At 41.5% G+C, this 24,632-nt stretch overlaps 1 protein-coding gene across 1 annotated transcript in view; it reads right to left on the bottom strand.

Annotated features, from left to right (window-relative positions):
• Window positions 1-11,944: 11,944 nt before the first annotated feature.
• Window positions 11,945-24,632, bottom strand: part of ZNF407 (zinc finger protein 407) — a 454,103-nt gene continuing 441,415 nt past the window's right edge. The window contains exon 9 of the mRNA XM_006121401.4: window positions 11,945-14,545. Coding sequence (XP_006121463.3) covers window positions 13,332-14,545 — 1,214 coding nt within the window. The 3' untranslated portion in view covers window positions 11,945-13,331. The remainder of the gene's footprint in view (window positions 14,546-24,632) is intronic.

Below are 24,632 nucleotides of genomic sequence, written 5' to 3'. Positions count from 1 at the left end.
TCATAACAAAAAGGATGGCAGCTTGGGGGAAGTTCTAAGTTGCAGCAGTTCAATATGATCCATAAGGGACTGTGCTGCACCCGGCCCCTCACCATGGTGCGAGGAGTTGGTGTATGAGCCCCCTCAGCCGGCTTTACATCAGCTTAGAGTCCTCAACTGGGCATCTGCAGTCAGGTACTACCTCCATGGCACTGCTCTAGTAGCACAAAGGTGCTGGAATGTGAAGGCGGGGGGTGGGGACAGGAATCTTCATAAACCACAGCATCTAGAAATAATTGTTTTATAACGAAAACTGCTGATGAGGAGCCACATTCCTGAGGGGGCGGTGTGTGTGTTGTGTTGTGTTGTGTTGTGTTGTGTTTGTTGTGTTGTGTTGTGTAATCCATAGACAATTCTATACAAGAGGGGGCCAATAATTTTTTCAGAAGCATTAGTATTTCATCTTTTAAATCTTGGAGTCAAATTCCGTCAAGCTGCCAGGGCCTATCAGTTTGGTTACCAGATCTCTTTGACTCCTACAGGCCTGTTGCCTAGGTAAGAACTGGAGGAACTGGCTCCTACTGTTCAGTAGGAGGCATTTGTCTAGATCATAAATCCAGTCAGGGTTGGGTCACAGTCCAGCATGATATGCAGGTTCTACAGCAGAGTGATCCACAAGTGGAGTTACTGGTGGCATGGCAGGTGGGGAATGAGGAGCATTGGCAGAACTACGCAGGAAAGCTCCTGTCAGCAATTCCTCTGACTCTGACCAACATCATCCGTCCCTCACCTCCAGGACCACTGAACTCACCCACCAAATTAAAGATACAATAAAAAGTGATGAGGGGAACCAAGGGGACGGCTCCTTACAAAGCCCAGTGCTACTTCTAGATGGTAAAATGCACAGATCTCACCTAGTTCCCAGTTCAAACCACATTTCTCAGAGGCACCTCCTTTCCTAGTGATGAAAACATGTCTGGCAATTCTCCGGGTGTTTTCCCATTTGCTCTGGAAATATCAGATACTCCCTCTTTTCCTAAATCATACTGCTGTGGCCTTGTTCAGAGTCCATGTTCAGAGTAGGGGTGCCCCTCACATGCAAGTTAAAATAGCCAAGCCAACAGAGCAGTAAAGCAGCAGAATTGTTCTGTTTCAGGTCACAAGCAAATTGGATAAATTCTGTACAGAGGATAAGTGGAGGGGGAAAAAAGAGCAGTGCGCTTATCCCTAGCTATGGAAAATCCTCCTGGAGCTGGGCATCTGGATTTCGCAACTACTGAAACACCAGCAGTTACCACCATATGCTGAGCAGAAAACATGAGCTTGTTCCTCACCTCCAGTGACAAGAGAATGCAGTGGCAGATTGGAGAGGCTCAGCAGGATTCAGGGGAGATTCCTAACACACTCTCAGCATGAAGAATACTCTTGCAGAGACCTAGGGCCAGTCTGCAATGAGACTAGGCTGCCTCCTCCCTCCCCAAACACATGCTGCGGCACTGTCACTCTTTCACAAGGAAAGAGGGTAGGGGTGAGCACAATCTGCATTGTGATTTTGATTCTTGGTTCATGATGCAATATTATCTGCAGTTTTCCATATCCAGGATGTTTACAAGGTCGCTATACTAGCCCCATTTTACCCTGTGCTGTTCCAAGCCAGGAGTGTGCAGCTGAATGCATTTGCGAAATTGCTTTGTTATTTGTGCAAAGTGAGGGGGAGGGAAAGAAAACCTGATTTTGTGCCTTCTGTATGTGCATTAGGAGAATTGTTCAATTGGATACGAAGACTGCAGGAAAGGTTCCATAATTCCATGTAAATGCAGGCAGTTAGTAGGGAGATCAGATGATGATAAATTCCCCCTCTATACTCTTCTTTGACAATATCTGCATCTCTCTAAAAGTCAGCTTCAAAGTGGCTGTACTCCTGCCTTTTAAGTGCACTCATGTGTGTTTTTTCCATGCTAAGATATTTTCCCTCTCTTTTTGAACATGGGTTAATAGCAGCTGGGAGGAACCCGTATATTTTTTTAAAAAGCCAATTTTGCCTACAATTCCAAGTGGTTGAGAAATCAGTGCAAAGTAATTCCAGGTTGTATGAATACAAGATGGGAAAAGACAAAATAGCTTTCAAAAATTGTGCTGCTCTCACCAAAGCAACTTTCACAGTAAAAGCACATTATTGCAAGATTTGGTTAGACTTGACTACACAGTCACAGGGCCGAAGATTTTCAAAAATGTGTGCTTAAAGGTAGGATCCCAATTTGACATTTAGGCCTCTCAGTCAATAGCCTGATTTTCAAAAGGGCCAACCATCACACAGCTCCCGCTTGTATCAATGGGAGTGACTGGCCAGGACATGCTTTTGAAAACCAGAGATTGCGTAAATATTGCTAGAGGTGCCTAACTCTGTCCACCATTTAAAAAAAATCTTTGGCTTTGGCCAGATATCACCATGATGGATGGCTAAATATCACAATGATAGGCACAATATAAATACCTGTGCACAATGTGAATCACGTAGAGAAATATCTAGAGAGGTAGATCAGATAGAAAGGAAAACAAGGACAGATTAGATAGATCATCTCCAAACTACATTTCACTGTATAGGAAAAATTCTCTGTGCACTTTCCCCCCTTGGTAAGTGTTTTGATTTGGCCAAAAGCAAAAACTGGAGACAAAATGTTGGCTTTCTAAATTAAACTGTCATATCTTTCTACGATCTTGTGAGTGATGGGTGCAACCCATAGCCATAGCCATAGCCAGGCCCACCAACAGGGAGGTGGGGAAAGAGGGGGACACAAAAGGCAGTTGCTCTGGGGCCCAGTGATTCAGAAGGGCCCAGGGTGGTGGCTGGAGCCATGGACCCCTTTAAATTGCCTCTGGAGCACTTCGCTGTAAGCTCTGGGCAGCACTGAGGACTGGCTGCCCCCAGCCCTGCCCCTTCTGCCTAAGGCCCCGCCCCTTCTGGGGGCACAGAGCTGCCCCCTCACCTTGCCTAGGGGCCCATCCAAGTCTGGTGGCCCCACTGGCCACAGCTTTATTACCAGTATGTACAAAGCAGGGTAACAGTGAATTCTGACATCTGGCAGGTTACTAGCTGAGCTGGGATGAGAGGGCACCAAGGAACCTCATACACAATCCCATGACTCAAACCTGGCCACCAGACCAATTCTGCAGAAGAGCTGCACAGCTGAATATTCTGAGGCAGATGGTTGTTTCCCCATGAACTACCCTTTCTCATGTAGCTAGTAGACCAGGGTTAGGCAACTCTAATGGAGTGGATTTTGTGTCTCTCTATGACAACCCTTTGGCACGCTGGGGGGAGTGACATCAATACAGTGCAGCTCCTGGGGTGAATATGTGGAGGGGGTCGAGTCCTGGCCACAGAGGGTGGGTGAACTCAGGGCAAAGGCTTGGAATGCAAGACAGCTCCACACTCACCCCAGAGTCCATTAGGGATGGACCTGGTTCTCTGTTCCAGCCCATTATCTCTCACCTGAGTGGCACGTGACACAAGCATCTGTATGAAGGCAGGTCCCTCCCTCTTGGAATGAATCTCCTGACCTGAGCTGAGTTGTGCTGGGTCAGATAAAATGAGGTGGCAGTATGGATGCAATCCCCAGGATGCCAGTAGCCCGTCTTTGCATTAGATATTCCTGCAGGCAAACCACAGTCTATGTTCAGTGGTTGAACGTCTATTTGTGCTCTGTCTTATGAGCTCTACTGCAGTTTTCTTCTTGTTTCCCTTAACTCCTACCCTTATGCTCAGATTATGAGAGTTTTAAGAGTCTTCTTTGTCCCAGGTTTCACCTCAGACAATCTCACTACCTCCCCGCCCCCAAATGCAACTAGCCCCTGGATCTGACTGAACACATAGGGCACTTGGCTTTCCATTCTATCTGGATTCTTAAACTGAGTATCTAGGGTCTGGTAGATGCAGGACAGCTAATGGTGACCCCCTCCATGCCATGCTCAAGATTTCTGATGTCTGCCATAGATGCTGTGTATTGAGTTCTTTGCACACTTCTTGGAGTACAAACTAGGACTAGATTACTGTGGCCTCAGGGAATATGTATGACCGTTCTGTCCAATTCCAGTTATTACAGACTAAGTGAACAATGGTGATGAATTGGACCAGCAACATCCGTCTCTCAGAGGCACAATAAACTAATTCCCCCTCAAGTCACTTAAGCCTTGCCAGGTGAGCCACAAGGAGTCTAGATTGTTCAAACACTGCTGTGATCCCTCCCTGCTCATACTTCCACTATAGCCATTCTGTGCCTCATAAGGAGACAGATCGCACTATGCCATCTTGAGACACAGAATGTCAAATTCCCTTTAATCCAGGCATAAGTGGCATTGAAGCCAAGACAGACACGTCATCATGGGTGGCAGGTAACATAGGCAAAGGAAGGCATTGCTTTCCCAAAACTGCCTACATGCTACCTGGCTCTCTGGCATGCTGGGATGGTTGGGGCTGGGGTTCTCTGGATACCCTAGAGGGCTGGGGCCATAATGCTCTCTCCGCCTGGGAAATATGGGGCTGCACCAGTCGCTGGGATGGGGGAGACTAAGGGCCTAGGATGTTCAGGGGTTGGGGGGCAGTAACCTGGCTGGTGGCTGGGCTTGTCTCCACAGAGTGAGGTGGCAAAAGGGGCAGGACTGTAGCTTTCCTTCCTCAGCAAGGCCTTCACCCCCATGCACAACACAGTGAGAATCTCTACACCCTGAGCCACTGCTTGGAAGCAAACACTCACAAAGGACTGTCGCGACCTACCTAGCCAGCAACTTTTTCTGTACTACCGCTCTGGTTGTGAACATTCCTCAAGAGGGAGAGCAACATTTCCAGCTATGTCAGATTGGATGTCTGTGATGGGGTGAAACTCCCATCGTGGGCCAGCAAGGGTTAAGACCCAGTTAATCACACTCACATCCCCTGGGTAGTGGTCTGGGTACCAGACAGCCAGAGAAGGCAAGACTAAAGAAAGATCAGATGCTAACCTATTTGTAAAGCCCAGGGTTTGAATGAACAGAGAATGTTCAGTCAAGAGTGGCAAGATCTTGAGAAGGATCAAAGTGCCAAAGATGGCTGCAGACTGAGGTCACAGGTAGACAGACCAGGCGGGGCAGTGCTTATTACCAGAGCTACGGCAGTGGAGTCTTAGGAAGAGGTGAGCATGAGGCCAGGAGACAGGTTGATTCTTCGGAGATTTGGATACCACTGGGGCACTTTGTGACTCTGGAAGCAGTTTTGAACTAGAAACATCTCAGTTGGAGAGCTGAATCCTGGGTGCCAGTGTGGGAGAACCCCTGTAAAATGGTGTATGGGCATGTTACCTAGGGAGGTTGTGGAATCTTCATCACTAGGGTTTTTTAAAAGCAGGTTCGACAAACAGCTCTCAGGGATGGTCTATGGTGCCTGGTCCTGCAGTGGGTGCAGGGGACTGGACTTAATGAAGTTCCTTCCAGTTTTATGCATCTATGAAGGGCATCCTGTTAATAATGGTGCACCATAACAGTGTGGAAGGTTTTTTTGGCTGGCTTTTTGCTTGTTAAATAAACATTTATAATGATTGCCCAAATGAGAAAAGCCTTGTGAGCCTCAAAGCATGCAATAAAGGCTGCTTTGTGAAAACAAAACCAAGCTGGACATCCCAGACATCCCAGGAGAATGAGATTGAGATTTAAAGTCACTTCTGGCCATCAATGGTTCCTGCTGCATTATTCTGAGCAGTCCAACCATGGGACCGAATGAACAATTTTCAGCCTGGTTATTAATGGGAATGAACTAACTGAAATTCTCCAAAGGGTTTTCATTTTTGGTATCGCTAAGGTGAGGTATAGAGGTGAGGGATAAGCAGTGTGTAGGTAAGGACTGCTACACAGTCAACATGGACCTTGCTGAATTTTAGCATTCAATAAACACTGAATATCTTGGCTTGCTTTCCATTTCCAATGAAATGTGACTTTGGGCCTTTGGGCAGCCACTACAAAATTTTTCTCATAAAATATTTCTGCCATTCTCGCTAGAATAATCCAAGAGCAACACTTCCAGCTCCAGAGATTAATCAGTAGAGAAATCTTTACTCTTAGAACCATGTTGCCTTTGTCTTCCCACCATGCAGTATGGGGCAGTCTAAAAAGCCACAGCTAGAATTAGCTATAGCTCCTCTGCTTCTCCTGTAAGATTTAGCACTTGCATTTATAATACTTGGATGCCTTATGCTGCTCTTTGCACATAAAGCCAAACCTGCAGGTTCTTACTAAGTCTGGACTCCAAGTGAAATTTTCACATGGGCCAGACTCAGGCACCCCTTTGAAAAACCTGTTACATCAACTTACGACATAAAGCTGTCCTATGGATAACCACAGGCTATTTGTTGGTGCTGGATTAGCCAACATAAACTAATCTATTCTGGCCACATCTAATTATCTCCTTTCAAATTAATTGTTTGTTGGCTTTCTAATGCCTTGAGCCAGAAACACTTGTCATGCCACAAACAAGAATGCCCCCTAACAGATCATGACTGTATGTCATGATCCTTGGTTCCCTACAGTGGACATCAAATTCCCTGACATTCTCCCAGTACCATACTTTCCTGCTCACGTTAATGCTGAGAGCATGAACACGTATAAGACCATCCAGTGGATTCAAGAATCACATGCATGACCTGTGACCTCTGAGAACTCACCTGCTTCCTGGATACACACTGCTGCCCTTGTTTTCTGATAACTCTGCTCCCATCGGTTGTGTTCCAGGAGGCTGCTTTTAAACCTCTTGTTCCCAGCTGGCTGAGAATCAAAAGATTGTTCCTCCTAATCCTCAGTTTCTTCATACTTCACTCTTACATGGTTTGGGCACAGGCCCCTGGATGGCCACTTGCTGGAAAGGACAGATAAGGGGTTACTTACCTGAGTGGATGTCATGTTCTCCAAGAAGCTGTCCAGAGGACTTTCACTATCATACCCTTATGCAGTATAATCTCTCCAAACTACAGGTCATGAATGATGTGACTGTGTTCAAGAGAAGAGTTGTCATTTCTTCTGTTTTCCAGGTCTATTTAGAGCTCCTCCAGGAAGGAAAAGCACTAGAGGCAGATTACACACAAGTCAAGCGTACTATGGTTGGAGCACCCCAAAGCTGGGCCAACATGTGGTGACACTGCAGCTAAAGACTTGCTGCATATTAACATCAGGAGCAAGTAACAATGGGTCACAAAAGCATGATGGAAAATCATTTGCTCCTTTCAGTGATTTCTGTCAGCTTGCTCTCCCAGCCAATCTGAAGCCCCTACAGTCCTTGGGGGCTCAGTTAATTGCAACCCTCAGGCAGGGTGCTGCATTACAAACGGCCATGTGGAATAGCCCCAATAAATGTGTTTCTCCCAGAGGACAGGAATACATATCAGATATGGCACAGGGCATTGCTACGTCGCAGCATGTAATCATAGCTTCTTTGTTCAATGTCTCAAATTCAATACCACTAGTGCCAATGTATCGCATTTCAGTTTTGCGATGCACTCCTTTTCATGTGCATGTCCCCACACATGTGCCTCAAAAACCAGTCTGCCAATGGAAGAAATATTCAAATATAAACAAGAAATGTCCTACATAGATGCTAAACCAGTTCAGACAGATAAATGGCTGGTCCAGTTGACTATTATGTTTATCCTGTTTATGTTTCTATTGTACAAATGATCCGTTGTTGATGGTGAAAATCTGTTAAAATTAGGAACTTTGAAAGAATGTGGTAAAAGGTATTTAACATGCAGTCATGGAGTAAATTAATTATTCTCTAAGAGCCTTATGATGGATTTATTTAATTCTTGTGAAAGATCTTGTGTAGCTGTTCCCATTTCAGATCTATGGGCTAAATCCACTGAGGTTACACCAGGGACATATTTGGCCTCATATGACCATTCTTTAACATAGTCTTACCTAGGGGATGAATACACATATATACCTGCATATATTCGTAGAGAGAATATCTTCTGGATACATTAAAATAGATATCTTTTAATATCCTTTCAATTGCACCCTTGAAAGTTTTAGCATTATTTATTCCAAGTAAGTTTATATGTGTATGATTGATTGAAATCTCGAGCTGCAATTAAGAAAATTGCAGCGGGAACCATTAAAGGGATAGCCTCATTGTCTCCCCTTTCTACTAAAATGTCAGGTTTCAATGTCACTGTAAAACAACCCAGTCACATGCTTGTGCGCCACATGCACCGATGGAAGTAAGACTAAAACCGTCTGGTATACTAACTGCAAATGACTAGAAATAATGACACACACATAGCAAGAAAATGAGAGGACCCAGTCCTTGTTTCAAAACTGCCACCGTATATATACACTGTAATACAGGTTATTGTGAAGCAGCCTATTTAGTAAATATACAAACATTCATCCCCACTTGTAGATTGGTCTGAGTTCCTCCCCCCATCTCTCTCTGTCTCTATGCCCTTTCTTTCTCTCCAATTATAAAGCAGCGCCAGGTTTTCTCATCAGCCATCTCCATGTCTCCAAATGGCTTTTCAGTGTCAGGCCTATCAGGAAATTAACTCATCATGCAGTGACAGCTGCTAATTTTTTCCCCTTACATGTCAGATGGATCGCCTGCTGAAGCTAATAATGAATCACCAATCCCTGATTAGAAGGTGCTTCCGAAACGTATAACTGCCATCTGAGCTAACTTTTTTCTTCATATAAAATGATATCACCCTAGAGGAGTAGAAAACGAATTGTATTCTTCAACAAGATGGAACGGGGTAGGCTGTTTAAGTGAACCGTGTGCTATCCTAAATTATGGGCTAATATTGCACAGTAAAAGAAGTGAAAACTCACAGCTCTTTTTTATTTTGCCAAATGAATGACTTTTTTTCTGGTACTTAATCCTCTCTCAGCAGAACTAACTTGGTTTCAAATTTCAGGACTGGCTTTTCTCCTCATCCCTCTTTATTCTGTTTACAGCATTTATGCTCAGGACATCTACAGAACTGGGAATGCTGGTTTCCTCCTCACCTCCCAAAGTTGCTTATTGGGGCACAAGTTTGAATCAACTGCACAAGCCCTGTACTATTCTGTCCGCCGCTAAAGCCCCCCCACCCCAACTCTCACACTTTCCTGAAGGGGGGCATCCTCCATGCTAGTTGAGGTTCAGTCCTGGTCCAGCCTCAGGCAAAACATTTCATTGTGTAGCATTTCCTAGAGTGATGATACGATCTGACCCCACTGTCCACAAGGATCACAAATATATTTCTTCCAGGACCTCGCAGTGAACATTTGTGGTATTAAAGCAGCATTTATAAATGACAGCAGTGCTTGCAGCATTATGCACAATTCACATGTGCGTACCTTAGCACATCAACTCTTAGCTCTGGCTTGTCTACCTTCCACAGTGAGGTGCAGCTGGTAGTCAGGCAGAATGGTATATAGCTGTGGGCACTTCTTGTTTTGATTTTTTGTTAAAGGAAAAATTTTGCTAAATACAATGTCCAGCTACTTTTTAGCTCTCATTTCGCCCAAAAGATGGAGCTTGAATTTTTCAAAAGACCCTGCCCTGCCTATTTGACTCTAAGATGCTGGGTGGAGGTGTGTGTGTGTGTATGTAGGGGAAGTCCTTGCATTCTTTCCTTTCTCTGGTTTATTTGTACAGGAATTTAGTGCATTTCTAAATGCTTTTATTACCTTTCACAGTTGACATGATCCAACTTCACTGACAACTATTTGAAATGGGTATCAAAAAGAAATTAAAGCCAGTGCAGAACTTTGGCAGCTCTATTATCAGAAGAAAACTAATTATGTCAGGTCTGAGATATAAATATGGAGTTTTTAACAACTGATCTCATAATGCCTTCATAAAGCTCCAAGTTTTACCCCATGGCAAAACCACCTTAAGTGCTTCAAGCCAAACTACAAAAATACGCTTTTAAGAATTAAGAGTAACTGGTATTGTTCACAAGCAGGATCCACTCCACAAGATTGTCTGCTAAAAGTAAAAATTACCCCAGGGTTAGAGGCTTCAGCCCTACATGGCATGCCAAACCTTAGCACATCAACTCTTGGCTCTGGCTTGTCCACCTTCCATAGTGAGGTGCAGCTAGTAGTCAGGAAGAATGGTAGCTGTGGGCACTCTTGCAAATGAGTGGATGTAAGCATTATTCTTCCCTGAAGACCATGCAGAGAACCAGCACAATCGGGGAGCCGATAGCTACACAGGCCCCTTGGACGAGGTAGGAGAGCGTCTCTGCTCTCCCAGAAGGGGAGAGGCTGAGGCAGCTTGTCCCTTCGCACTGCCCAGACCGCAGCACCCCCACTCCAGCACTACCTGTAGCATACCACACACTTCTCAGTGTGCTACAGGTAGTGCTGGAGTGGGGGTGCTGCGGTCTGGGCAGTGCGAAGGGACCACCCAGAGTGCACTGTGTGGCGCTGTGTCAATGATTTAAGGGGCTCAGGGCCCCCTTTGAATCACTGAACTTTGGGCTAGAATAGTCTCTGTATTAACTGCATCCATGCTTCGGGGGACAAGGGGGAAGGGAAAGGGTGGAGGACCCATGAAGTGATGTATAGAGGTACTTGAAGTAGCGGTGCTGGGGATGCTGCTGCATCCCCTGGCTTGAAGTGGTAATAACAACCCAAATATGTGGTTTCCACTGTCAGCAACCACTATAAAAACAGTTCCAGCACCACTCGGAATATGGCGCTGTCTCCATCCTCCTCATAGTTCAGACACTCTGTGTGAGCTCAAGAAACCTTTTCCCGCTCCTGTAGATTGTAACAGTTTTCCTGCAGGTGAGGCTTTCTGTGTCTGCAGAGAATGGATAGAATTGGTGTGAAGGGCCTTGGGTGAGCCATATGTACTGGTATGAATTCTACCCTTAATTCCCAAGGCCATGGCTGTAAAGCTCTTATACAGTCATTTGAAAGTGCACCAAAACAGTGTCCTGAACAGGTTGTGCTCTAAGAGAAAAGTATTTGTTACCCTGGGTTTCCAAGTAATGACAGAACACCGTAGGCGAGTGAATCCTTTCTAGTCCTTCCAAGCCCAGAAACACCTCCTGCACAGGTTTTTTTTTTTTTTTATGCAAAGGTCTGCTCTTTTCATTGTGCAAACAATGTGATTGCTGGTTTGACACTGCAGGCTACACTGGTTTTATGAAGGATTAAATGCCACCTGAGACATATTTATCCTAAATAAATCACAAATGGTAAACTGCAGCATGTCAGTGTCAACACCCTGTACTGCAGCAGAAAGGTTAGCCATACAGGGCTAAGCACAGCTAAGAATTAGCATCCCAGCCGCAAGACCAAAGGCTACAGTTAACAGGAGAAATGATCAAGAAGAAATATTTCCACTGAAAAACATTCAGTTTTTGAACATCTGTGAGAGTCTTGCAGAGGGCCATCATTTTGTAAAGGTCACCTTTATCCTGATAACAAACGGGAGGTTGATCCTGTCACTGTTTGCTGAAGACAGTATTTAAGAATAAGTGAACAGCTTGTCACCTCTAAGAAAGACGAGCAAGTCAAACTCAGCTAATTATGAATCTCAGTGTCTAACTTGAAATTTACTTTTTTGGGGGGTCTGACACAGATACAACCTTAATGCCTAGGAGGAAAAAGAAAAAGATGAAAAGCCAGCAGGATCGTCTAGCCCCAGAATAAGGCACATTTTCTATGCAACTCCCTCTGAAAATACATTTTTTAAACAGTTGCTCCAGGAAGAAACTATTGTTTCACCTCTCCTCAACTTTCTTACACTTGATGATTTTAAGATATTAAATGTGATAAGAAATGCAGTTATCTCTCGAGTTTGCATGGTTTATACCCTAAACACTTAAGACAATTAAGCATGCATGAGGCACACTTCAGAAATTAGATTCTTTTATCTTTATCTGTCTATCTAGCCAGAGAAAGGGTAAAAGAAAGGGTAAAAGAAAATGCAGAAACATAACAGATAGCATTTGTTTTCTGCTGCTGAATGCCAGTGTTGTTTATTGCTTAATATTAAACATCATGATGCTTCTTTTTAATGCTAACATTTTATTTGAAAGAACCCTCCTGAAAACCCAACCAAACCCCCTTACTATTTTATAATTTCCAATTTCTTTTTAAAAAGAAACAAAAGCAGTTGTATCAGGAAACAAATCTTTTCAACATGAACTTGCATTGAACAGTTGCATTGTATACACAACTAGATAATTGACATTCTGGTCTAAGCAAGAAATACAAGGTCACCCTTTTTCTACTTATTAATGTCAATGTCAGAATTTTCATAAAAAAACCCCTAGCATTTCAAAAAGTCGTTCACAAAATGAACTGCAAAATGGTATTTATATGAAGCACTATTTGTAAGAAAAGCAAAACATTGACAGTGACAATATTGTTTTCCCAAAATGCACATTTCATATGCAAGATACTTATATCTGAAATTAAGTTGCAAGTAACAGGCATTAAGCTTTTTCTAAACCAAGAGAGGGTTTTTTGGTTGCTTAATACAAGTATCAAGACTTTTGTAAAGTGTAGATTTTAGCACTCTCTTAAGCAAAGTCCAATGCAAAACAATGAAAGAGTTAACTATAGTTAAAGAAAAATGATTCTCAGACACAAATTTAAAAAGGGTCATTATGCTGAGATGTTTTTGACCAGGGACATTTTAGAGCAAGATTTTAGAAAATCAAATGTCAGCTTTTCTGCCTTTGAAGAAGTCAGGACAACACTTGTAGCATCTAACTTTACTTATAAACGGTCACCTCATATTTTTAACATATGGTGTGATTTTGATTTTTAATTTTTTTTGCTCACAAAATGTATATGTAAAGTAAAAAAATTAATGTTAGCATAATCACATAAACAGACAGACAAGGCATAAACCAGGAAATCACCCTGAACTCACAAAATAATCCAAAGCAAAACAGAATCATATCTGACTCACTGAGGGTTGGGGGAAGGAAGGGGGAGAAGGAAGAGAGGGTCTTTATCCATTTTCTTATCATATTATGCCTGTTAATCATACTTAGGTCTAATTTCTGTCCATTGAAACAAGAAGATAATACCTTTCTGTATACTTTTTCCAGTAGCTGACATTAACCTCACATAGTGAGGTTGGTATCTGGATGGGAATATCATATTATGAAGGTTTTACAAATTAAGTTCAGGAAACATAGTGCCTACAAATGTCTATTAATTTTCCAAGAAACAATTCTTCACACTTCTTGTAGTTCATTACTATCTCCCTGGCTCTGAATTAATGCTGCTTGGGAGCCACTCTCTGTATAAATGACCATACTAGTTAACTGTTCTCCTGTTCCATCAGGGGATGTGGCTTCAGCATTTATAGCAGTACCAGCTTACAACATCTCTTGAGACTCAGCTGTCTCTATCACAGTGTGTGAGTACACACCCGTCTCATCCTGTATATCTTGTGGTAATTCTGTTACGATGTAATGGGTTGGACCTTCAGAAAAGTTGCCATGAGAATCTTGAACCATGGCTTGAGCTATTTCTTCAGTGACAATGATCTGTGAAATTTCTCCATCAGACTCAACTAAATCCATGTGCTCACTTTGGACATTGAGTGCATGGCTATCCGTTTCTTGCATTATTATTTGAGAACCTTCTCCAGCCACCATATGTACAGTTCCTTCCTCATTTACAATGACCTGAGTGACACCTTCTTTCATCAGCTGATCTGCGGCAGCCGTGTCACACACTGCAAACTGTAGTACTCCTTGGACCATTTTCTTGAAGGCAACTTGAGCTCTCTCCTGAGATGCAATTATAGTAGATGGGTGAATGACCTGGGTCACTACTTCCATTGGTTCGATATCTTCCGGAGTCTCTTGAACTTCATGGAACATGTGTATTTCTTGTGTCTGGGTATCATTAGGATTATTGGATATTTCCTGATTTGAAATTTGTAACAAATCTTTGTGCCTAGCCCTGCTTCTGTCAAGGAATCTGGTTTTGTTTTCCACTTCACCCAGCTCTGTTACAGCACAAAGGAGGGCATCTAATGCTGAGGAAGAGTCTGGAGGATGTACTGTAGCTTCTGATGTATCTAAAATTTCCTGCCTCATTATCTGTTGCACTACAGCACTACTAGAGTCAGAAACTGCATCTATTGGGACCACCTCCTCAATATCAGTTCCTTCTACAGAGCCTTCAACCACTACCACTTGAGTTGCACCACTTGATAACTGCTCAGTGAGTATTTGTCCTGGAACCATTCCACTCATATGAGAACCATTTTGACTTGTGGCTATCACTTGCCCATCTTCTGTGATATGCACCACCCTTGCCACCTGCCCAGCCATTGCCAAAGTCTGAAGGGTAGCTGCGGCTGTTTCCTCCACTGAGGCATCAATGGCAAAGTCACATCCTTGAATAATGATAACTTGCTGCACTTGTTCAGGTGACTGGCATTGTCTTCTGCTACTTCGAAGGGCCCTCTCTTTAACTGGAGAAACTTCCTCCAGGGCTGCTGCAGTGAAAGGACTAGTGGTCTCTACAAAAGTTGCTCCCTGACCCTTCAGTCGGCATTCGTAGGACTTGGATACAATGCCTAGAAAATACAAATAGTCTGTTAATACAGAATAGTGGCAAATATTTATAGTTCACTAATTAAAACACAAAAAACTTTCCTGTGCAATTTTCATTGGAAGAGAGGTGTAATAAGCAATGGAACAAAAACAGTTTACGTTTTCCAATTCATTTATTTAGAAGTACAAATTATTGCTCCTGTTAACAATTTTGCAGACTCCTAACAATCTGAATTTGTTACTTTTAAAAACATTCTGTGTTAAGCAGCATATAAATAGGGTATCCAATTAAAAACCATTAACACCTTTAAAAGAAACACATATCTACAGTACTACTATTTTTGTAATTAATCATATTTGTCTGTATTACTTTAAGCACAGCAGGGTGTGATAATGTGCAACAGATCCTTTTTTAGTATTCTGGTTTTCTTGGTAAAGTAATGGCCATGTCTTTCATAGAATCATAGAATACTAGAACTGGAAGGGACCTTGAGAGGTCATCGAGTCCAGTCCCCTGCCCCCCCGGCAGGACCAAGCATCATCTAGACCATCGCTGATAGATGTCCATCTAACCTGTTCTTAAATAGCTCCAATGATGGAGATTCCACAACTTCTCTAGGCAATTTATTCCAGTGTTTAACACCCTGACAGGACATTTTTCCTAATGTCCCACCTAAACCTGCCTTGCTTCAGTTTAAACCCATTGCTTCTTGTCCTATTCTCAAAGGCCAAGGAGAACAATTTTCTCCCTCCTCCTTTGTCTTGATGCATTAGTTTCCTTCTCATTCCCCCACCCCAGTTCTTTTTCTGATGCATTTAACTGATATTATTCACTAGTCTAATTAGTCAGAGGCCTCACTCTAAGAAATGTATGCTGTAAAAATGCTAGCATGAGAATTGTCTTCTAACTGTTTCCATATAGAAGCTTCTCAAGTGATAAGAAAAAAAGACTTTTTCCCCACTATTGTCTCCATAAACTTATCCAGATATTGAGAGCCATTGCAAGTTCTTGTCCTCCTGACAATGACTAGGGCCCTAACAAAATTCACATCTGTGAAAAATGTGTCACGGACCCTGAAATCTGGTCTTACTCAGGAAGTCTGCCACAGGGAAGAGCAGGACTGAGGGCAACCCAGCCAGGACTCTTACTATGCACCAGGTTCCAGCTGTTAGTTCTGGCACTGCTGGAGAGGTACAGGACTTTCTCTTCTCCTGCTTGAGCTGGTCCATAAACCTCTTCCATCTTCAGGAAGCTCCACATCCTGCACCCTGCTTCCATCTCTCCTCAGGAATGGGTGGAGGGGTCACTGTACAGGGAGCAGCCATGGAATTTCTTCCAGTTGAGAAAGGTTACCAGAGTTGGGTCTGACCACCCCAAGAATGGCCCTCCGCAGGAGAAGTGGAAGTACCATCCCTTCCCAGACCGGCCAAGACTAACAGCAGTTGTTACACTTTGCGGTTGGGGAGTGGTTATCAGCTCTCCAGGCATGAAACACGGCCCCTGCTGGCACCACTCCATTCCTGTCAGAGGTTTGCAGTTTGGGAGGCACCAATGTCCTTCTCCCCCAAACTACACCAATTTTAAAAAGTGGTGGGGGCATGACCCAAGGCCCCCTGGTTCTAGTGCTTGTGCCCCTCCCCATTTCTACAAAGATTCTGGCAACCTTGTTCCCAATGCTCAGGAGTGTGGGATGTGAAGGGACCTCAGGACACTTGCTCACCCATTAGGATGGCTCCCCAAAAAGTGATGGCCCACCCCCATACCATGTGACTATCATGTCTATGCTGCCCACTGCTCTTCGGCTGCCCAGCTGTGAAGGCAATGCCTCTGTCTGCAGCAACACAGAAGTCAGGGTGGCAATATGGCAGCCCTCCTACAACAGACAAGTGAAACGGTCTTTTTGGTTGGAACCTTCATGGTTTTAAAGCCATGATATTTCATATGGAAATATATGAAAGGATGAAATGAACAATTTTCAAAAGCCTATGACCATGACATTGACCAAAAGCTGCTGTGAATTTGGTAGGACCCTACCAATGACAAAGGTTCTGCAGGCCAGAACTCCCCAGTTACAGCTGTTCAGCCTCACTTTGAAAATACACCTAAAGCCCTGTGTGGATACAAAAGTTGTATCCGAAGCCACAAAAATGAGCCGCAGATATCGGCATTGACAACTGCGGATGCCTGTGAACACAAAGCAGCTATCCACAGATTTGCAGGGCTCACTGATGCTGTGCAGCTCCCCCTTGCCTTCAGTGCAATTGCACAGGTATAGCTGACTGGATCTTCTGTGGATGTAGATGATGGAATAGAATACAGCTCCCTCTCACTTAGTTGTGTGGGCTGTGCAAGGCTAACAGGGGTCAAAAAAGCAGTAAAATCTCATTTTTGTCACTGAAGAGAGAATCCAGGACTCTGTAAGTATACAAGGAGCAAGCCTGTAGTGTAAGAAGGTGTCATTTTTACATGTCAGAGTTAGACCTTCACTTTCAGTTACTAATGCTTTGAGCCAATAAGTAGTAGGTGCTAATGAATGGCACAGTGGTTTTTCCACCTCAGAGTCCAAGCAAATTGCTCCTACATCTGGACTTAGAGGGAGTAATCTTCCCAAGTGCTGTGCCCATTGGTCCTTGTGCCATAAAGCACTGCAGCATGTGCTAAAAGTCTAAGAGAATAATTTCTTAAAGTTAAGCACATGCTTAAGTGCTTTGCTGGATTGGGGCCAAAGTGCTCAGCACATTGCACCAGCCTCAGCAGCCTGAAATGCAAAGGTTCAAATCCAGCCAAGATCTCATACATATCAAGATGATACCTGTGTCCAAAAGACTGGGCCATAGATAACCTTTTTTTTAAAAAAAACTTTAAAGTTCTTGCAGGATAATTACACTACAGAACACATGCATGAAGTTTGTTCAGCTGAGAGACTGCAGATCAGCTTCAGGAATCTAAACTGGAGTTAGACAAGCTTCTTCATCTTAGCTTGCAAGGCAGGAGGGAGCTTTAATGGTTATCTTTGGAAAGGAAAATTAACAATTTAAACGGTTGAGCATTTCCAAGTGATATTGCATGATTGATCTGGCACATGCTATTGAATTCAATTTTGGCAGGGATAAGCTATGGTAGTATCACTGTTATTTATCCTGTTATGTTTGTCTCTCTGTGGGCACTGACACACACAAGACCCTCAAACAAGAGAAAAATAGGAGGTAGAAATCAATATCAAAGGATAATTATCAAAATAATCTTAACACATCCAAGTTTTATAATCACATAGGAGTAATTGATTCCCTCAGGAGTCTTCTTTGTTGACATGATACAAAATGGGTCTTGGAGAGATATGGCATGAAATCAAACTAAATCTACAAATCATAAGTTTTCATTGGAAGTAGAACCATCATTACCCTCCTTGAAAAAGGTAATTTGGGTAGAGTAGAGATCATATTGTTATGACACTTAGGGAAAGGTCCAGGAAAGAAAAAGAAATGCTTCTTGTTCTCAGCTTTTAAAATAAATGCCGTATCTGTAAATTTATGCAACTCAAGTCTTTGCTCTGCAATTGAATGGGAAGTCTCTTGGGTGTAGAGTTATCCAGTGAATTCCTTGCAGCACTGATAATTACGCCATTCCGACTGCTTACTTAATCTATTTGAATCCAGAGGTGAGTTAAGCCACTTCCTGGCCATTAAAGTAAACTACATGGGTAAATACTGCTGTCACTAAGGGGTGTGATGAAGCTTAACTACACCAACATCTTAACCTCAGCTCGGCACAACCCCAGCTATTCCATCACAGTTCATAAATGCGATTGCAGGTCCATCTTTTGATTCAGCAATTTAATAACTTCGAGTGCTGTCAGTATTGCTTTGAAAAATGGCTCCTATAAAACGTAACAGCCTCAATCAGATTGTAAAAGATTCACCCACTGAAGATTCTTCCATTTCAACTATAATGAATTAATGTTGAGCTATGTAGAAGTTCAAGTGTCATTTAAACTAATGTGAATCTCTACTGCAAGTTTAAATTTTTACTGGACTAGTACCAAGAATTTACTGGGAACATCAACTTCAATTTTAGTGATCTTTGTGGTAAATGTGAATTGTATACTGTACTCTATAGGTTTTCTTTTGTTTTGAAAGTGAGCAGCCAAATAGGGGAGATATTTAGGAAACTATGTTTCAAATGTTAGATCCTATTATGACTTTGGGACAATACAGCTCTATAATGGGCACTGCTATTCAACATATTCGTACATTGTGTAATGAAAATGTCACATTGCTAGACTGTATGAAGCAGCAAGTCACTTGTGTTACTAAATTCAGATTCCCCTCCCAAAAACGAAGAGGAAATGGGAGGGGGAGCGCGGGGGAAAGGGGAGGAGAGAAAGTACTGATTGTCATGCCAAACACCAACTAAATTTACATTAATATTGGAAAAACTCTACCTGCTGCTGATTGAATGACATTACAAATTGAAAAATACACAAAATAGATATTCAAAGGGCAAAAGACTATGATGCAAGAGCTAATATTCAGAAATATTGCAAAGAGGTGTTTCATTTTTAGGGGTGCAATGATCAGAGAACTGGTTTCTCTCCAAAGAAGCCTGTCATTTTCACAGAGGCATTATTTATCAGCTGCAGTCCTTGGTGACTGGTATTTTTTTTTATTTGAAAATGTCAAAATTTTAAGACATTAAATCCATATTTCCAGGCTATTTTAATTCTCAGATACCACAAACTCCCCAAATATGGCTAAAAGATATGCTTTGATGTTTAATATGCTTTTGGGAAACCACAAATAGGGTTTAGTACATTTTTTTCTTTTGCTCAATACCTGACTACTTTCTTTTGTGTGTCTGTGTTATTCTTTTGTTACTGTCATTTTTTCCCCCACAGAATAAATATCTTATTCTTTTGTTAAGCTTACATTTAATTAAAATGTACAGGATTTGTGCAGTAAACTCGAATGAAACAAATAAAACAAGGGCCCCTCTCTTGAAGGCATACGTTGTGAATGAAAAATGTCATTACAGACTAAAAAATTTTGCAGTAAACAGGGCCTACAGAGAGAAGTTTCCCCCGTAATGACATCCATAAAATACACAAATGGCACTTTTAGTACCATCCTGAATATGGCATTTTCTGTGCTCTACACACAATCTAAATGGTTTGATCATAGAGCATAATACTCCATTGGGTTTATAGAACAATCAATGTTCCATAAAATGATGTATTTATCCAATAGTAGGCTCAGCAGTTACTGGTGTATGACATTGTAGGACACTGGCTTTGTACTGTTCAGCAGCACACATGCTGGCTGTAAAACTTATCTAACACTACTTCAACAACTTCATCTCATCTGTGTCAAGTAATTTGTTGAAGCCTCAGCTTGGTTTAAAAAAACTTGTAATAAAAATTCATAGAATTTTCAAGAGAATGAAAGCTGATGACAATAGAAAGGTCACATTGTGTCTCTACTAAAGGGGTCAAGGGTCATTTGCAGTTCTAAAACAGAAAGTAGATTTCATGCATCGTGTAGCAGATAAAGATGGCATTAAAGAGACTTGTCTCAGAAAGAAATGCGTAATGTGTTAGGAAAGTCTCTGCTAATATTGTATGTAAACCACTACTTTGCTCTTAACGTGTGTTCCTTTGGATTTCTAAGCCTCTTCCAAAAGTTGTCGTAAGTGGTTTTACACCGTGACTCTAAGCCTAACCTACACTTCACAGTGCGCTCATCAAAAATGAGGTACTACATTGTAAATGAAATAACGGGCTGCTTTGTTATGGCAGTGGAAATTATCTGTGTTTGTACAGTTACTTACTGAGTTGTTTTTCCTCATACTGTTACACTTTTTTAGTGGCTGATATGGAGCATAATATTCAACAATGCCTAATATTTTTCTACTTTAATTTCAAGATGTGCTTTATCCACAAATACAAATATTTAACATCTGTTTAACAGAAGCCATATTATTAAAGAATGCTAACAACTCAGAGCTATCTTTTAATATCACAAAAAGTTACGTGTTTCTCATATATAATCTGGAAAAATTCTACAAATTCAATTAAATACAACCTTTCAGAACTTTAGAAGTTAATAAATAAATTAACCCTACAACAGCCATCACCAATAGTTTTACAAGTCAAATCCATAGCAATAATTGCACTAAGAATTGGTTCCTTTTCTTAGAAAATAATTTGTATAAATGTTAGTACAATATATTGTATGATATATCAACTATTCAAAGGCAACCTTGAATAATCTGTGGCCATTCAAATGCCCTTACAAATGCAGGGGAAGCCTCCCACTGATTAATAGGAGATAGAGCAGGTCCTTGATGTACTCGGTATTGATACACACAACAATAAAAGCATTTTCTTTGTAAACCACTATTTTCATTCATTGAAATGCAGTGTCTGAATTTATGTGTAGTGCCCCATTTCTGAAGATTAAAACCAAAAATTGGTTTGGCTTGACTTTTTACAGACACTTATTTCTGCTCTTTAAATGCAAATCCAGCCCTCTTCATGCAGGCTTACGGTCCAGGACAGACATAACAGCCAACATGTGAACACACCTGTATGAAAGTTAGGCATCTTAATAAAAGAGGGTTGAAAGAGCTGCTGAGAAGTTACCATTTAAGGGAAGTGCAGGTGTTCAGCAGCTCTTAAAATATGGACATTTTTATTGAACCATCTAAGCATGGGCTCAGATAAATTTAAGTAGCTTTAGGCAATTGGTCAACATTTTGGCCTAGACCTTTTTAGAATATAAGAAAACTAATTAAACACAATCCTAATGGTTATCATTTGAAACTTTGCTAATGTACATCTGCAACAAGTATCCTTGTCATTATAAACATTTGTATTCGTATTAATTGCTCCACTGATATGAAATAATGTAAATTAGTAAGACTGTTATATAACCTCATGTACAGGAGCCATTAGAATATATTGGCATGATGTTACTATAAACATACATTAAAATTTATAATGTGGATTAAACAAAATATTTGTAAATATTTTGTATGTTATTTTGGTGAGGAACATCAAAGTAGCCTAAAAAATGAGTACAATTAATATTCACTATGTAAATATGTGTGAACATAATAAACCAAAATGGCTCTGCAGAAGCTATTATGTTCAGAAAGACAGTATATACTTATAATGTTGTCCAAACAGGTCCCTATACAATGAGTTACATCAACTCCACAAGAAACATATAGATACATCAAAGAATTTAAAACCCATACAATGTGAATGTCATATCCCCCCCACTTTTTGACATTTTTATTACCATAAAAATTAAATATCAAAAACACACTTTAAATAATATTAAGAAGTCACTTTAAACCTAAAAAGCAAAACTGTGCTTAAGACTGAGACTCAAAATACTGTCTTAGACTTCTAATTTTCCCCTCAAGCAACTCTCTCGTGTTTAGAGATTTTTCAAAGTCTCCCAACAATTGCTTTAGTACAACATGATGTTTTAACCTTAAAGGTGGCTTACAAAGCAGAGCATGCCTTAATCTGTTATTTTAAATTGTACAAAGACTGCCTGAAATGCTTTTTTTTAAGCTAATAATTGGGGATGGAGTTTTCTGCTTGTTTTTTAAAATCTTATCTATCCTGGAAGTATCTATGGAAAATAAGAACCTAGTGCAATGACAGCCAAACACTATGAGCTGAGCAATTCAGAAGGGAAGGAATTTTTAGGCAAATTGATTAAAAACTTTTGTGTGTGTGTTTGGCTTTGTTTACCTCTAGTGCCTACTTCTCCGTAGGGAAAAGGCTTTCTTTATTAAAATTCTAAAATCTCTGTCCCTACACTTAGGCTACGTCTACACTGGCACCCTTTTCCGGAAATGCTTAAAACGGAACAGTTTTCCTTTATAAGTATTTCCGGAAAAAGTGCGTCTACATTGGCAGGATGCTTTTCCGGAAAAGCACTTTTTTCCGGAAAAGCGTCCATGCCAATGTAGACGCGCTTTTCCGCAAAAAAGCCCCAATCGTCATTTTCACGATCGGGCCTTTTTTGCGGAAAAGAAATCTGTGCTGTCTACACTGGCCCTTTTCCAGAACAGTTTTCCGGAAAAGGACTTTTGCCCGAACGGGAGCAGCATAGTTTTTCCGGAAAAGCACTGATGATTTTACAGTAGATCGTCAGTGCTTTTCTGGAAATTCAAGGGGCCAGTGTAGACAGCTGGCAAGTTATTCCGGAAAAGCGGCTGATTTTCTGGATTAAGTGGCCAGTGTAGACACAGCCTTAAAGTTTGAGAGAGAATACACATTTTATGTACACATTTTTTGAGACTACTTTGATGTTCTTCACCAAATTGAGGAGAAAACAAAACCAACTTTTCAGAAACAATAAGGACACAAATCCAGTTTTTAAATTAAAAATCCTTTACACACCATCTTACATCTTCACACTCTGGTCTAAACAATGGCAATTATGCACAAAAGAACCTCCATTGATCATGACATGAATATACTGTTCTAAAAAGAAGAATCTCACATAACACTGGTCTGATAATAACATGTTTGTGGACCACTTTCCATACTGTTCTCAGATTGAGCAAACCAACTCTTTCCATCCCATTTATGAGTTCGCAAGTTATCCTCTCCACTTGGATTTGTGACCATATTACATTCTTGTGGCAACTGCTGCAATTGCGTTCATGCTATCTCTTTCAATGCAATGTAACAGCTGGAAACAAGGCAGGAGAGTCAGCACAGCCAGATCTTTGCAGACAACCTCCATACACTAGCCACAGTTTGAGAACAAATGACATAGTGACTAACTAGTTTTTCTGCTTCAATCCCTTAACTGCAGCTGGGATATGCATTTGTCTCAACAGCACTTTTAAACCATAATCCAAATTTTAGACTGTACTACCTATGCTTGATCAAATTGGAGGACGATATTTTGTGGACATAGTTAGCATGTCAGGCAGCAGCAAAGAATATGTCTAGACTACATGGCTCCGTTGACGGAGCCAGGCAAACTAGTTTACCCGGTATAATCCCCACTTCATTAAAATAAACATGGCCGCCGCGCTGTGCTGATGATCAGCTGATCCGGCACAGCGTGGCAGTCTAGACATGGATCTGTCAGCTGGGGAAGGCTTTGCCGACAGATTCTGTAAACCTCGTTTCATGAGGCATAAGAGATCAGTCGGCAAAGGCTTCCCCAGCTGACAGATCCATGTCTAGACTGCTGCGCTGTGCCGGATCAGTTGATCGTCGGCACAGCGTGGCGGCCATGTTTATTTTAATGAAGCGGGGATTATTTAAATCCCCGCTTCTTTGCCTATGCCGGGTAAACTAGTTTACATGGCTCCATCGACGGAGCCATGTAGTCTAGACATACCCAAAAGTATTAAAACAATTTGACTTGCTGTCCTGTGTTTGGGTAGCAAGTGACTGGTACATCCATCCAGCTTTTTTGTAGACCTAATTCCAGATCTTATTTATTTAATAACCCAGAATTATGGATCATTGTCGATCATTAGTATTTTAACAGGATTTTATGGGTTTTCAGGTACATATACACTTTGAGCGCAGTCTTGTAAACATTTATTTATCAAAAGCTATGTCTATACTGCACTTTCATCATTAAAACTTTTGTCACTTGGGAGTGTGAAAAAAATCACCCTCCTGAATGACAATTGTATAAAAAGATGAAAAGCACCTGTGTGCACAGCAATTTGTCAGCAGGAAATGCTTTCCTGGAGGATGGTCCCTTGTTGAAGGTGGTTTTATTTTGATACTGGGAGAGCTGTTTCCTGGCAACAAAGAGCAGCTACACTGCGTAACTTACAAGTACGTGGCTATAGTAGCACAACCACACTGTTGTACGGTATGCTGTGTAGACATAGCCAAAGTTAGTGCTTACTGCAATGACTAGTCTCAGTGGCCAAAAGGACTAACCAGGTAGCTTACACAATGTGTCATGTTGGCCCTGAGGATTACGAATTTCTCAGACTGAATAGCCTCTTCTAGTATTTGATGCACATGTATATAACTGAAAAAATCCTGACACACAATACACGACATAAAACATCTCAAAAGAATTAGTATATTTTTAACATTAAATGATGAAAAG

The sequence above is a fragment of the Pelodiscus sinensis genome, chromosome 2 (assembly GCF_049634645.1).
Source record: "Pelodiscus sinensis isolate JC-2024 chromosome 2, ASM4963464v1, whole genome shotgun sequence".
NCBI lineage: Eukaryota > Metazoa > Chordata > Testudines > Trionychidae > Pelodiscus > Pelodiscus sinensis.
This window is presented reverse-complemented; position numbering and strand designations above follow the sequence as displayed.